Below are 16290 nucleotides of genomic sequence, written 5' to 3' on the forward strand. Positions count from 1 at the left end.
GAAGTAACAGTCATATGCCCAAGGACAGATGTACTAGAGACAGCTGAAGGTATTTGTCCAGAACTTGAGAGTTCTAAAAGATTGTGTTCAAATATACAATGAGGAAGAAAGTACCAGGAGTGGAACAATATGACCCTGAGTTTTGGTCACTCACATCTATCTAGTAAAGGTAATAAAGAAAAGACACAGGCAAAAGAGGACAAAAAGTAATTGTTGAGGAGGGCATGGTAACCTGTTTGGTCAAAGCACTGAGATGCCACTGAGTTCAGAAAAAAGCACTGATGCACAAGTAAATAGCAACATATATCAAGAAGGCTAGCAGCTAAGAGATAACCACCAAATCTGACTAGGACAGTGCCAGTGGCTATCACAACAGATCATCCAAGAAGACATACAAATGACCAATAAGCACATGAAAAGATCCTCAACATGAGTAATCTTTAGGAAAATGAAAATTAAAACCACAAACAGATACCACTTCACACCTACTAGAAAGGCTATTATCAAAGAAGAAGGAAGAGGAGGAGATAGACAGGAGGAGAAGGGGGAGGAGGAGGAGGGGAGGGGGGAGGGGAAGGAGAGGAGGAGGAGGGGGGTAGGAAGAGGAGGAGAATGAGAAAAAGGAAGGAACTGGGGCACCTGGGTGGCTCAATCGGTTGAATGTCTGGCTTCAGTTCAGGTCATGATCTTGCAATCTGTGAGTTCAAGCCTCTTGTCGGGCTCTGTGCTGACAGCTCAGAGCCTGGAGCCTACTTCGGATTCTGTGTCTCCCTCTCTCCTTGCACCTGCCCTGCTAGCGCTCTCTCTGTCTCTCTCTCTCTCTCAAAAATAAATAAACATTTAAAAAAACAGTAAGGAAAAGGGAGGGAGGGAGGGAGGGAGGGAGGGAGGGAGGGAGGAAGGAAGGAAGGAAGGAAGGAAGGAAGGAGAAAAGAAAAGAATAAAAGAATACTGGAGAGAATGTGGAGAAATTAGAACCCTTATGCATTGTGGCAGGAATGTAAAACACACGATTACCATATGATCCTGCAATTCCACTACCAAGTATATACCCAAAAGAATTGAAAGCAGGGATTTGAACAAGTATTTGTGCACCAATTTCATAGCAACATTATTCATAATAGCACCAAGTGGCAACAACACAAATGTCCATCAAAAGATGAACTGATAAACAAAATGTAGCCTACACATACAATGGAAATTATTTAGCCTTAGAAAGGAATGAAATTCTGACACATGCTACACAACATGGATGAACAATGAAGACATTATGTTAACTGAAAGAGGCCAGATACATTTGTCTTTTTGGACAAATGTATTATTTCTCTTACACGAGGTATCTAGAATGGGAAAATTCATAGAGACAGAAATAGACTAGAGGCTGCAGGACTGGAGATAGGAGGAGAATAGGGAATATTTAATGGGTATAGAGCTCTGTTTGGGATGATTAAAAGTTCTAGAGGGAAATGGTGTTGGTGGTTGCACAACAGAGTGAATGTACTTAATGCCATTAAGTGCCTTGAATTATATACTTTCAAAAGTTTAAAATAGTAAATTTTATGTTATATGCATTTTACATTTTAAAAAGTGGGGGAGAAAACAGATCAACAGAGCTGGGAGAGAAGAAACCAGATGACAGAGATCCTGGGTGAAGGGTCTGTGGAAGAAATGGAGTTTACACGTGACCCTCCCTCAAGAAGATGGTATACCCACTGAGCATGGTGCCAAAAGCACAAGCTTCTTCTTAAACCGAGCGCACTATGAAGAATATTCTTTGGGAATACGAAATGAGACATTTCCTACCAGCTGAGTCACTCCATTTCAACCCTTGTGGAGCATGGACTGTGCCAGGACATGGAGATACAAACTTAATAATTTGTGGTCTCTGCATTTAAAGGTTCACTATCTGTTGGAGAATCCTGAACCTGGGGCCAATTTTATTTATTCACCAAGTCAATTAGCATTTATTGAGCACCTACTATACATCGAGCCCAAAACCAGTCAGTAGAGTCACTGGAGGTTACATAGAAAGCAGGCAGCTATCAACAAGGCAAGACTTCAGGGGGGACTAAACGGATGTTTCGGTGTCCCTAGAATGTGAAGTAACCAAGAATGACTTGCCTCATTTCTTTCTTGAATAAGACCTATTAGTAGGTCAGTAAAATCCATTGGCATGGTATATTTGAACTTCAGCAAGTCTTTCATAGTGTTCATGCACACAATATGGAGATAAATAAGCTGGAATAAGTGCAGAATAAGAACTTCAAGAAAAAGGGACTATAGACATTTGGGAGAAAGAGTAGACCCCATAATAAAGGGGTACCAGGAAAATTACTTTGGATGGGAAGAGGTTACTCAATTAGGGTAAGAAATTTAGTGCAGTCTAATTTTAATCTAATAATCATAATCTAATCTAATAATCATAATCATCTAATTTTAATCTAATAATCTAAATTTATCGAAATAAGCTTAATAATAGTAAGGATTTACTTAGCACTTACTACCTGCAAAGTATGGTGCTAAGCACTTTCCATAAATTAACCTTTTTAGTCTTCATCACAAATCTTTGCAGGTAGATATTATTTTCACCTTTACAAACAAGGAACCTGAGGGTCAGAGAGGTTAAGAGACCTGGCCAAAGTAATACAGCCAGCAGGTGAAAGAACGGGGATTAGAAGCTGGTCCGAGTGTAAGGGTTGTGCTCTTAAATACTACCTAAACTCTACTGGGGTAATACTGGGCATTAATTTAAAATAAGACAGGAGGTCCTGGAGGCGCCTGGGTGGCTCAGTCAGTGGGGCCTCTGACCTCGGCTCAGGTCATGATCTGGTAGTTCAAGAGTTCAGGCCCACGTTGGGCTCACTGCTATTGGTGTGGAACCTGCTTCGATCCTCTGTTCCCTTCTCTCTGCCCCTCCCCTACTTGTACTCTCTTTCTCCCCAAAATAAATAAATTAAAAAAAAAAGACAGGGGGTCTTGGGTGGCTCAGGCCGCGGAGTAGCTGACTTAGTTTTGGCTCAGGTCATGATCTCATGTCGTGAGTTCAAGCCATGCATCAGGCTCCGAGCTGAGTGCGTGCGGAACCTACTTGGGATTCTCTCTCTCTCTCTCTCTATCCTTCTGTCTGTCCTTCCCTCACTTGTGCTCGCTTGTTCTTAAAATAAATAAATTTTTAAAAAATAATAAAATAAAATAAAACTGCATCCCCAGGCTGTGTGGGGAAACCAGTGCTGTCCTGGGGAGCCTAGAGACAAAGGCAGCCATGGAGAGCCACTTGTGAGTTAGGCAGGTGGATGGTGGGAGGAATGGAAGAGGCAAGAGACTGGGAGACCAGCTGGAGGGACTTGGTTGTGAAATGGAGAGAGAACAGGGCGATTCGAATGGCGATTAATGAGGCAAACTAGATGACAAGTGTGACTTAATTTTCTTCTAATAAGGACTTTAGAAACCGCAACTCTGTGCACTGCCGTGCTCTGTCCAGTTGGTGCCTTCAGTATTGCTGGTGGGAAATATACAAACTGGTTGATATAAGCTATTTCTGGGCTTCTCTCCTTTAAGTACCCATAATAACTTTATTATTCTTAAAAACATCCTAATTAAAATATTTGGTCTTCCTCACAAATCTCAAATTCCTTTCGTGGACTAAACAAGGCAAAACATCATACAAAGTTTAATATGTTTTTACATGGATACACCATTAACCTTATTTCTTTCATCTATCTCAATACCATATTTAAATAATGGCAATTTATTTGTATGAACTTTTCTTTAATGTAATCTATTGTCAAGTTGGCTAACATACAGTGGATACAGTGTGCTCTTGGTTTTGGGGGTAGATTCCTGTGATTCATCGCTTACATACAACACCCAGTGCTTATCCCAGCATGTGCCCTCCTTGATGCCCATCACCCATTTTCCCCTCTCCCTCACCCCCCCATCAACTTTTAAACAGTAAAAGGTACTGTTATAATGTTGTCAAACATGACAGTGAACCAAGCCTAGTAACTGTTCCAAGGTAAAGCACAACAACATCTGTTGTTTAAATAACAACAGATATTAATATCAGGGTAGCAATTACAGTTTATTCTCAAAAACCAATAGAACTTTTTAGGTTCCTGTGGTCAATCTACACAGATATTAACATAGCCAAATAATCCAAAGGTAGCACTATAAATGGGGAGCCAATATTATAATGCTCACATACCTTTCAATTATGTGCACTTTATAAATTTTGAGTTCAAACAGTGCAAAGAAAATGCTGTTTTTATCTAAACTTATGAAAACAGTTGGTCACCTGCTGAGTCCAAGGAGAATCTAAAGTTTTCTATCATTTGTAAGCAGTCTCCTGCCTTAAATATAAAATCATTGGCTTACACAGTGAATCATTATAAATCTCTCACAAGCTTTTAAACCAATCAGTCAAGCTTAGAATGCAGTGATTTGGAGAATCATAGCTCTGAGGCTTTGGGGCCTCACTGTGCATGGGTAATAAATGTAAATGATTTTGTAACTTGTAGAAACATAGGTTAGTTCGCTCTTCACCTCCCAAGGAGCAACTGGGTTTGACTAAGGAGGTTTACTGTGGTCCTAGGGAAAAAAAATCTATTATGTCATTTTCCTTCCTGAATCCTGGGAGAAAGAATAACATTAAAAGCAGTTAATCTGTTAAGCATACAAACTCTACTGTATAGAAAACCGCCACTCAGAAAATCTAAATTCCTTCTGTAATCTGTAGCATATCCAGTGAGAAAAAAAAAAGCCTTTCTGAAGCAAATTTCTCTCTGTGATACCATTTACCCAGTTTACCCCACTGTGGGCAAGAGAATCTTAATTATAACAATCAAAAAATATTCGTTGAGTATCATTGCCATTCTCAAAAAAAGAAAAAGAAAAATCCCTTTTGCATTATTCATGAAATAAAGTAAAAAATTTGAAAATAAATACTATGCAGAGTTCAAATGATTTTTTTTTTCAATTCAGGACAATTCACGAAGACAGAAAAAGAATGCTAAGAATGGTAACATTTTTAAGTGAGAATTGTATATACGTTATCATACAGTTAATTAAAGGTTAATTATAGACACAAAACTATAAGTAATGTAAAGTGAGGTTCTTTTCTTTTAAACGTTTTTGGGTTTTTTTTGAGAGAGAGAGAGAGACTGAGTGTGAGCAGGGAAGGGACAGAGAGAGAGGGAGACACAGAATCCAAAGCAGGCTCCAGGCTCTGAGCTGTCAGCACAGAGCCCCACACGGGGCTTGAACTCACAGACCTTGAGATCATGACCCGGGCTGAAGTCTGACACTTAACCGACTGAGCCACCCAGGCACCCCAAAGCGAGGTTCTGATTGTAATTATAATTTCTCCCCACTAGAGATCTGGTAAAATCTCTCAACCCAAAATGGAGAGTCAAATAAACCTACTTTAGGTCTGATATGGATTTGTCATCTTGTGTTATTTTAGTTCCACTGATGGCCTTTGTGTCCAGGCTGTTTCTGTCCCCTACATGTCACCTGCAAAGGCATGTCATCACAGTGTCAGAATATTTACTCTTTAGTCTTTGTTTCCTTTCTCAGTGTTCAGGACTTAAATGAACAAATTCCTCAAAGAGGCTTTGCCAAATTCCTTCTACTCATCACCTCTGCTTTCTAGAGCCTATCTGAGCCCTGGTGTCCCCATCCGTATTTTCTGCATTCTTCACCTTAATGCCTTCTGATGCAGGGAAGGCAGTTTCAATATCCTTTTAGCAGGAATTCTAATTAAAGTCCCAACTGAAAATTAAAAAAAAAAAAGGTCTGGATACCCCACAACAGGGAAAAATGCAAACAGCATGAAACATTCTCATATAAAATACCTCCCCACCACCTCACACTCTGTTCCCAGCCCCGGCTCTAGTCGTTTGAAGGATGCTTCTATTCAACCATTTTGAACCCAGTAGTATGTAAGCAAAACTTACAAATACTCAAGGCTAAAAATCATACGTTGCTTTATTTAAGCAATGACTTCTACTTTAACAATCGTTTTTTAGAGGTTAATGTTCCCTTTTTTTATTTCCCCACTTAAATGTGTTTTATTAGGTAGACCAAACTCATTGCAATTTCTTAGATAATGAAGGTAGTATATATTTTTACTAAATTGTTAAAGAGACATGTGGTAACCATCCAAATGAGTTCTAGATTCCATGTAACTTTTTTTTTCACGCTTTCACTATGCTTTTCCCCAAATTACCGCCTCTCAGCATTCCCATAAATGCAGCTGGCACGTTTTCAAACCCTTCAGTGATGTATTCATGGTACTGGATTTTACCCTATAAGACCCATTTCAGCAAGTCTTTCAAAGCCTTCTGGTAGACTTCTCCTTGCCGGTGGGTGACAATGAACCCTACCGTGCGGAGTTGCTGATGGAGAATATTCTCTGGGGATGGGCCTATTATATACAGAGATGGCCCCACATATAGCAATTCTTCCAAATTTCTTCATCTGAGGATAACACTGTTTGAAAACTCTCTACTTACATTATCAAAATAACAATCATAACCATCAGGAGAGGCTTTTTTCAAAGTTTCTTCCAAAGACTCTACTGTTTTGTGTTAAAATGTCTGGCCACTCTGCAGGCAGTTTTTCCAGATCTTTCCCATCAGAAATGGAGTGAGTTGTCCAGCCTGAAGAAGCTACTACTATAGTTCCTGTTGGGAAGGCTGAGTTTTTACTTTCCACAGTTCTGACCACTTGCTGCCGCATCATCGCATCACCCTCCTTCAGTCGTTTGGCTGCCACTCCCAGGTAAGGATCCCCAGCGAGGAGCAAAGCTTGCAGCAGGACCTCTCCATTGTTGAAGGGTGGGAGTTCAACTGTCTTCAACTCCAAGTTACCACGAGGGGGGCTGCCTTCGAAGTGCCTCTTCAGGGTCCGGCTCTTAGCATAAACCATCCTGAAGTTCAAGAGTCCGCGGGTTCCACCACCTAGCTAGAGAAGGTGTTCGGGGTTGTAATGTTCCCTTTTGATAAACACGTTCTCTTATAATTTTAGATTATGATATTAGGCAGTCTTAGTGTCATTCGTGCACATCTATGAAGCAAAGATAATTTTTATCTTCTAGTTATTGAAGACTCTTCCTCACCCTTGCTTTTACCTTATTAAGTGCCTTGTCTATATTGCACTTTTCACTCCTTGCTGTACCTCTTCAAATCTTTGAATATTGGCTAACATCATTTCCTTCATGTAAGCATTCATAATTATTTCAGTTTTTATTTATACCTCTCTTCTCTCCTATTCAAAAATGCTATAGTAAACCACACAATTAACCCATAGAAAAGTATTGCTTATTTCTTGATTTTGTACATATGTTAGTATTATCATCCCAGTTAGACTGTAAGTATCTCTCTTATGTTTGTGTATTCACCCCAATGTTGTGGTATCTATGAGAGAGAGACCAATAATAAAGACGGGTTGGTTGGTTGATTGATGGGTTAAAAAACATCAAAAATGGATTGAACATTAAGAAGAGAAATGCATTATGAAATGCTGATAAAAATGGAAATATTTTATTAATTTGATTGATTGATTGATTGATTTATAGAGAGAATGAGAGAGAGAGGCAGTAGGGGAGAGAGAGAGACACAGACATAGAGAAAGAGAGAGAGAGAATCTTAAGCAGGCTCCACACTCAGCTTGGAGCCTGACTCAGGGCTCGAGCCCATGACCCTGGGATCATGACCTGAGCCAAAATCAAGAGTCAGACATTCAACAAATAGAGCCACCCAGGCGCCCCCAAAATAGCAATATTTTAGATAGATACATACAAGTGGAATTATGATCCAAATTTATTTCAAAACTAACTTTTCCTGGAATGTTAAGGTGAAAAACTCAAAACTCAGAGAGGTGCATTTCCTACGAGCAGAAGTCAATCCCCTTCCCAGCAAGCACTGAACTGTGAAATCGTATACCAAGAGGGGAAAGCAAAATGAAAACAGAGGAGCCTCCTGAGAGGTTTAGATTATTTAATTCATACAAGAACCATCAATAGCTAACATTTTGCAATTCTGATCACATGTCAGACACTGAGTCAAGCAAACTATTATCTCATTTGATCTAGTATCATCCCTATTTTATAGATGACAAAACTGACACACAAAAGAGGCTAAGGGTCTTCTCAAAGGTAGCCCAAAATGTACTGACTTCTTATTTTCACAGAAGCCCTAGACTGCTGGTACAAAAAAAATATAACAGTTTGAGCAGTGTGACATGAGAAGTGACCTGAGAGCACCCAGGAAACAGATCCCATCCAGACCAAAGGCAACTTCCAAGGGTAGCTGGTATCTTCTAAGGTTGAGAGTGTGTCAAACAGGTGAAGCAAGAAAAGAGTGTTCTAAGAGAAGAACAGTATGAATAAAGGCAAGGTGGCCCAAGAAGGCATAACCCAGTCGATAACTGCAAGTAATTGGAGACTAAGACACCAAATAGTATGAAATAGAGCACACAGGGTCCCATAATGACCTGTGCAGGCAACGTGTGTACAAAGGAATATCCCATCGTGATGTCAAGGTATTTGAAATTTTTTTGTTCAGCAATGTTTATACTGACTGGAAGCGTACATAAATGAAACACCCAGAGAACAAAAAAATGACATATAATCATAATCTCTCAAATTATTGCCAGGAAAAATTTAAGGGAGTTGAAAGAGTGGGATATGACCAGTCTGGGAGGAGAATTTTTGGAGAAGGTAGGTCCTGAATCAGCTAAAGAAAGCCATGCGGGGTTGCCTGGATGGCTCAGTTGGTTAAGTGTCTGACTCTTAATTTCAGCTCAGGTCATGATCTCACAGTTGTGAGATCAAGCCCCACGTGGGGTTCTGTGCTGAATGTGGAGACTGCTTGGGATTCTCTTTCTCCCTCTCCCTCTTCCCCTTCCTGTCTCTCTCTCATTCTCTCTCCCTTCTCTCTCTCTCAAAAAAAAAAAAAAAAGCCATCTAGGAATGTATGAATGAAATTTAAAGATAGATATGTATGGTATATTGCTGGGGTATTTGAATATACACTCCTTTCTCCAATTAATAATTTTTTTCCTGATTTGTTTTGAAGACTATAACAAAACTTCACACGTTCAAGGCACAGAACTCAGCATGTCACACAGTATACACCACCTATATCAAAACAGATTTTTTCTTGAAAAATTTGTTAAAATGATAGCTTAAAGTTATTGCTAATAGGGGTGCCTGGGTGGTTCAGTCTATTAAGTGTCTGACTCTTGATTTCAGCTCAGGTCACGATTTCATGTGTGGGGCTCTGTACTAACAGCACAGAGAGGAGCCTGCTTGGGATTCTCTCTCTCCCTCTGTCTCTGCCCCTCCACCACTTGCGTGCTTTCTCTCTCAAAATAAATAAATAAACATTTAAAAACTTATTATAATAGAATATAATTAATTAAAATAACCAGAAATCAATTGAAAATTGGTTCAAAAACAAATTAGTAAAAGCATGGAAATTTAAGAATAAGGCAGAACATTTTGAACAGTTTTACTAATTTGACCTCATCTCCCTTTTCCTCCAACATAAAATAACAACAACAAAAAATCTTTGTATATTGGTAAAAAGTATTTTATTGGCATGTGAATAGCTGCGAATTTAATTGTTTATTGAAACCTTTAAACTTTGAGAGATGTTTTCTTAAACTACATAAATGTATAAAACATAGTGATCATAGTAAAATTAATAATATCAAGTACTGAGACATCTATCAGCTGTGTGTTCCCAAATATATATCAAGAGAAAATGGGCTCAAGTAAAATCTTATGAAAAGTTCTTATTGAGTAGAAGCAAAAACATGTTAACACCATGTAAAAATAATGGGATGAGCTTGTAAGAGGTTACGAAATGCCTTTTTCTGGAAACTTACTCCCAATTTTTTTTCATTAAATACTTATTTTTCTGAAAGTAAAAGGTCTGGCCAAATGATTGTTCTAAGATTTCTCAGAAATGAATCTATTATCTTCTTTTTTGTTTTTATTTGTGTGTGCATATGTGTGTATGTGTACATGGACTGAATGAATCCTAGTATTTTTCAATATTTATATTGTTCTGAAAGTTATATATGTACTAAATATCTTACTAAAGGTTTATTTCTATGAATTGAGTTTTAAATCTCTTGGCCGACTTTCCAACCATGATTATGCACAATGATCCAATTACATAGTTTATGAGTTAATTTATTAACATTAATTATTGTTCATGTAAAGCTAGAAAATGGGATCTTGAAAACACTAAGTTTAAATATAATATCACAGACCCAATATTTCAACAGTAACATGAATCAGGTAATAAATAGCTCCCTTTGATCATTGTTTTTAAAGTCTCTTGAACCATGCTTTGATTAGTTCTATTTAATATTTAACATCTGGTTAGTCAATTTCAATCTGCAGGAAACACTGCTGGAAAAATTCTATGCTGACTAAATACATTTATAATACTACAAAGCTGACATGTAATTGATTTTAGTTCCCATAAAAGGATTATGTTAACTTTCCTTAATCTATATATTTGTATTTTGTGCAGTCTAGTGAATTCACACCAGAGATGCTAAATTTTTATTTCTTATCAATATTTTATGTAAAATTGATAGGATTATATTTTAGTCTAAGTACCACTTTCCAATTTTTCCCCTGAAAAGAAAATAACATGCTAAAAACTATGACTGCACAACTGTAGTGCTAATACTCCAGGCTGACTGGCTGGGCACAGTACTTCTAGTTATCAAAAGGCATATGGTAGTGAAACATTTTCTCTAGGCTATCTGACCGCAGAGAGATTTTTAGATTAAAAAAAAAAAAAAAGATGTAAAAGTTTTTACTTCCCATAGCTTTGGGTTTGTTTGTTTTTTTTAAGTATTATTTAATTTAGGAAATTAAGAATTTTCTCATCATTAAATAAAGGGTAGTGATGTTTGCAAAGATTTGTTAAAGCCAGTATTTTGATTTTTGGCCATATATTATTTTACATTATTGCATATTAAAATATAGAAGCATGCCAAATTTATAAATAATATCCATTTCCAAGGAGGCTATAGATTCTATAAGCCAGAAATTTTGATTATCTTTTTAACACTAACTTAAATGACAGAGAAGTTAATTTTTTTAGATATATAAAAATACACGTTTTCTACTTGGTTTCAAATACTCAATCTGTTGAAATTGGCAAGCTTTCTTTTCTTTAATGTTTATTTATTTACTTTGAGACAGAGTAGTATTGTGAAGGCAGACTATTGGAAGATGAATAAGCAGGAGAGGGGCAGAGAGAGAATCCCACACAGGCTCCGCACTGTCAGCGTAGAGCCCGACTTGGGGCTCAAACTCACGAGCCATGAGATCATGATCTGAGCCAAAATTAAGAGTCGGACACTTAACCAACTAAGCCACCCAGGTGCCCCTTGCCAGGCTTTCTTTTCATTTCAGAATTCAGGTTCTCCTCTGTATATTGGGTGAGGAAAAATCACAAAGTGATATCAGAATTATGAAGACAATGTTCAAATTTTAAGTCTTTCTCTAACATTGTCTACATAATATCTACTATTATAATTATAACAAGTTCAAAAGGTACTACAGTATGGGAAAGAGAAATATTTAAAACTATACCAAAAGAAAAATAAATCTTTTCTTTCTAAAGAAAAAGTCAATAAAGATGGCAATCTCTGGTAATAAATACACTAAAAAAAAATAAATAAATAAAGATCTTCCTGCAATTATGATGGTTGGTTGTCTCAATTCTACCCAAGTTTTCCATAGATTTGCAATAAACCATGTCTTTCACAGCCTCTTGGCTATTCACAGCGCTTGGACCAGTACTGAGCCAATGCTTGAATAATAAATACTAATAAATAAATATTGTGCTTGATAAATACTAATAGAGTACAGTGAAAGCTCGTATATAGCAAGTGATTCTTTTTAAAATGCACATAGTAAGAGCTAACTTAAAGAGGGTTAACAAGTATGTGTTGTCCAGATTCAGCATTTGCTTTCCTCTAATATAATTAAACTATGTTGCTAAAATAAAATCGTTTTTTGTTGTAAGGACTTTGGCTTTTACTCTGAGTGAAACGGGAAGCCTTGGAGAGTTTGAGCCAAGAAATGACATCATGTGGTAAATGTTTTTCGCTGTGGCTGCTGCACTGAGAACAGACTGAAGGATGCACATGTGAAAGGGGAGAGATCAGTTGGGAAGCTAACACAATCTTGGCAAACGATGATGGGGACTTGGACCAGAGATGGAGTGAAGGAATTGAAAAGAGGCTGGATTCTGCACACATATTTTGAAGGTAGGGCCAAAGTATTTGCTCACAAGAGAAGATGTGGTCCAAAAGAGACAAAGGGGTTAAGAATGAGTTCGAGGACTTTGATCCGAGCACATAGGAAGATGGAGTCTGAGGTGCTTGTTAGACACCAAGTAGAGGCTGAAAAGGCATTTAGACATATGGGCATGGAGCAGAGGGAGCCAACAGCGAACATGAAGATAATTGGACACTAAGCTCTGTGGCATTTCACTCTTCTTGAAATATTACTGTCGTGCCTCAGGCAAAGGTTATTCCTTATGACCAGAAAGCTTACAATTGCTCAAAACTCGGAGACTTGGAAGGACACTACATTCGTCTGAAACCATAATGATTGTCAGTTCAAGTCCTAGTGCAACTGTCACCTAATGTATTGGTGCTCAGGAACCCCAAAACAGAATAGGTGTTTTTATGTAGTTACATTCCTTCTGACATCTTGTGGGATTTTCTGGAAGTGTATAAAACAGCAAATACATTTGTTGTAATTCCATTCCATTTTAACAATATTTATTGAGCATTTGTGATGGGATGGTTGCCAAGGGACTTACAAATTAAATAGAAATCCCATAAATTTTGTAAAAATATAAAATATTATGGCTCTCGAGATACCTATAGTCTAAAGGGGAAATATACACAAAATAGGAGATATGCTTCGAAGGCAGTGGTTCTTAAACTTTAATATGCATAACAATCCCTGCACTCAACCCTGGGGATTTTTTTTGCTAAGTCTGGCCAGGGGCCTAGTATTTTAACAAAATTCCATGTTATTCTATTGAAGATAGTCTGTGGCTCTAAGTAATGATACTTTTAAATGTACTAAATGAAAATTATCCTTATTTATTTATAACGTTTTATGTCTAACCTAGATATAAAGTGGGGTCGGCCTATCCCTTGAGACACAGATAAATTGACTCAAATTCCGAAACCTGGCCCTATTGACATCTGAAAATACCGTAAAGCTTTCTGCATATTCTGGGGAAGCAAATTTTTAGTCTTATGCTCAATTCTGCCTCTCAGATACCTGCTTCTATAGATACTGTTTCCTTCCTGCACAGTTTTTACAATGATGAGAACCTCCCCCCCCACCCCCACCATCCTGTTCTATACACACACACAGCCTTAATAAACAGAATAGATTTTACTAAAGTTGCCCAGGGAAGAGTTGAGACAAAGAAGAGCAGACATTGTAAAACAGAATTAACTTCAAATTCAGCATTAGAAATCATGTACCCCACTCTCATGCATGAGTCAGAAACTTTACAGACTCTAAGTTTTGCTATAATTATACGACGCAATATATTTAAAGAGGCAATGAGTGATATTTAAAAGTACTGTGTTGGGGTGCCTGGGTGCCTCAGTCGGTTGGGCGTCCGACTTCGGCTGAGGTCACGATCTCTCGGTCCGTGAGTTCGATCCCCGCGTCGGGCTCTGTGCTGACGGCTCGGAGCCTGGAGCCTGCTTCTGATTTTGTGTCTCCCTCTCTCTGGCCCTCCCCCGATCACACTCTGTCTCACTCTCTCTCTCAAAAATAAATAATAAAACATTAAAGTAAATAAATAAATAAATAAAAATGAAAGTACTGTGTTGTGGAGACAATGAAATATCACATCATTCTCCAGAATTCTCCCTTATTAAGTTAATAGAAACAGGGGCTATTGTGATTTCCTGGTCTTGAAAACTAGATGACATTTTAGGACCTTTCTATCCCTCAGCTTCTTTGATTCTATGGTTAGTTATTACTGTTTGCTTAGAACTTTTCTCTAAGGCTCCCTAAAACAATGTATTTACATATGATATCCACTCAGCTTGAAATCTGCAGTAGTAAGCAGTTCATTTAAAATTTTGGGACCTAAGAGACTAAACGGGAAGTCAGAGGGGCTGTCTGTTATGGAATTGCTAAATCAACATAGGATAATTTCAGAAGCTTGTCAGAGAACTCTATACATAGAATACCCACTGCAGCCTAATTTACAGGACCCATGGCAAGGGAGAAAATGTCTCCAGACTCCTCTCTTTGGTATGGATAATGCCTCACCCTGATTCAAAAAGCGATATAAAGTTATACTGTACATAAAAATATAAACACTCCAGCTACATAATCAAATTCAGTTGTACATTAGTGATCTCCACAATGTGCTGATGTGTTATTACTCTTGAAGTGATGAGACAGAGCAGAAAAAAAGAGGAATCGTGGGAACAGGCTCCACAGAGAGGCAGAGATTTAAAGCAGGGAAATGATGGGTACATTTAAAAAAAATTTTTTTTAATTCATTATTTTTGACAGGAGTGAGCAGGGAAGGAGCAGAGAGAGAGGGAGAGAGAGAGGATCCAAAGCACGCTTTGTGCTGACAGCAGAGAGCCCAATGCAGGGCTTGAACTCACAAACTCTAAGATCACGACCTGGGCCAAAACCAGACATTTAAGTGACTGAGCCTCTCAGGTGTCCCTGGGTACATATTTTTAAAGACAAATGGAGGCATTAAGCATGAAAGCTGATGGTATATTGGTGAAGAATGACAAGGATATTTACCTGATTGAAGAGCGTGCCCACCTGCGTGTTATTGACAATGAGGGTAGATAGTTTGGATGGATGCAGTGGCGTATGAGGAACGTTAGAGGTTTAATTTTAAGCTCATGATTAGCAATTTGAAGATGATCATTGGAGGCTTTGGGAGGGGGGGATTCAAAATTGACAACGGAATTACTTGACTTAAAAAAGAAAGTTGAATAGTATGATAAAGGCAGACGACTGGAAGATGTAAGTGCCTCAGTAAGTCAGTCAGATGGGTAATAAATGAATACAAGATTATTGCAGTTGTCCATATAACAAAAATAACCAAAGCTTACTGAGAGCTTACCATGTGCCAAGCATAATTATAAGTAGCTTAACATGTATTAACTTACTTATTTCTCCCTACAGCCTGTTTAGCTAGATATCACTAATATACCCATTTTAAAGATGAAGAACTTGAGGCACAGGGTGGCTAAATAACATGGCCAAGTTTGCAATTATCTATAATGAAACTCACATCTGAACCCAAGCACTTTGGCTACTGAATCCAGTCTCTCAGTCACTCACCAGGGGTGCCTAGGGATATGAAGAAAAAGAAAAAGAAAAGAAAGGTGATTAAAAAACACCAAGAAAGACCTGCAAGAATTTAGGGGGCAAAGAGAGAAAGGAAGCAAAGATGAATCCCAAGTTTCCAGCATAAGGAACAGGAAGGATTGATAGTATGTTTGATAACTATTTAAGTTTTAAAAGTGTATTAGTGACACAATAATAGAGAGAGGTGATGATGTATTTGCCAATCAATACATGAACATCATTTCTTTTAATGTAAGGAATTTTCCACATTGAGAAAAAAATAGATTAGGAGTTGATTGTACCTCTTAGTAGCTATATTTAAAGCATCACAGCTATTTTTCATGTGAGATAATACTCTGTATTTATGTAGCACCTTTCTTCTAAGGAGCTCAAAGCATTTTACCACAATGCATTACCTTATTCATCCTCATAACATCCCCTTTTAAGAAAGGAAGTGTCAAGTATAATGACCACAATTTTACAGATGGGAACACTGAGACAAATGGAGCTAGTGACTTGCCAAGATCATAGAAACCCCTGTAGCAAAATTAGGTGTAGAACTTGGGCTTTCTTTAGCTCAAAATCCTTTCCAATCTCTTCTTAATAATATGTCTCAAATTTGTCTGAAATGTTGGTGAATTTATCTACAAATTAGCATATTTAGAATCATGTTATAATCTAGTATCACCTGAGAGGTGTGCGTCGTGAATTTGGTATTTTGTAATTGAGTAAATCTATAAAATGGTAAAAATCAATGCTTCATTCTTAAAAAAAAAAAAAAGCCAAAACTCTTCTCTTCAATTAGGCATTTCCTATGCTTGGCTTTAACCCTAAAGTTTTGCTAAGATGTAAATCTTGCAAATCCTCAGAAAGTGCTGCCTTACACTTGA

General features: G+C 37.8%; 1 protein-coding gene across 1 annotated transcript; it reads right to left on the bottom strand.

Annotated features, from left to right (window-relative positions):
* Positions 1 to 6537: 6537 nt before the first annotated feature.
* On the bottom strand, positions 6538 to 6927 carry LOC125934027 (prostaglandin reductase 1-like). The gene has a single exon (XM_049647322.1). The coding sequence runs from the start codon at positions 6925 to 6927 to the stop codon at positions 6538 to 6540; it is 390 nt and encodes a 129-aa protein (XP_049503279.1).
* Positions 6928 to 16290: the final 9363 nt, after the last annotated feature.

This window comes from Panthera uncia (genome assembly GCF_023721935.1).
Source record: "Panthera uncia isolate 11264 chromosome A1 unlocalized genomic scaffold, Puncia_PCG_1.0 HiC_scaffold_16, whole genome shotgun sequence".
NCBI lineage: Eukaryota > Metazoa > Chordata > Mammalia > Carnivora > Felidae > Panthera > Panthera uncia.

Coding starts and splice junctions, on each gene's coding strand:
- LOC125934027 (XM_049647322.1), bottom strand. CDS start 6,927: ATGGTTTATGCTAAGAGCCGGACCCTGAAGAGGCACTTCGAAGGCAGC.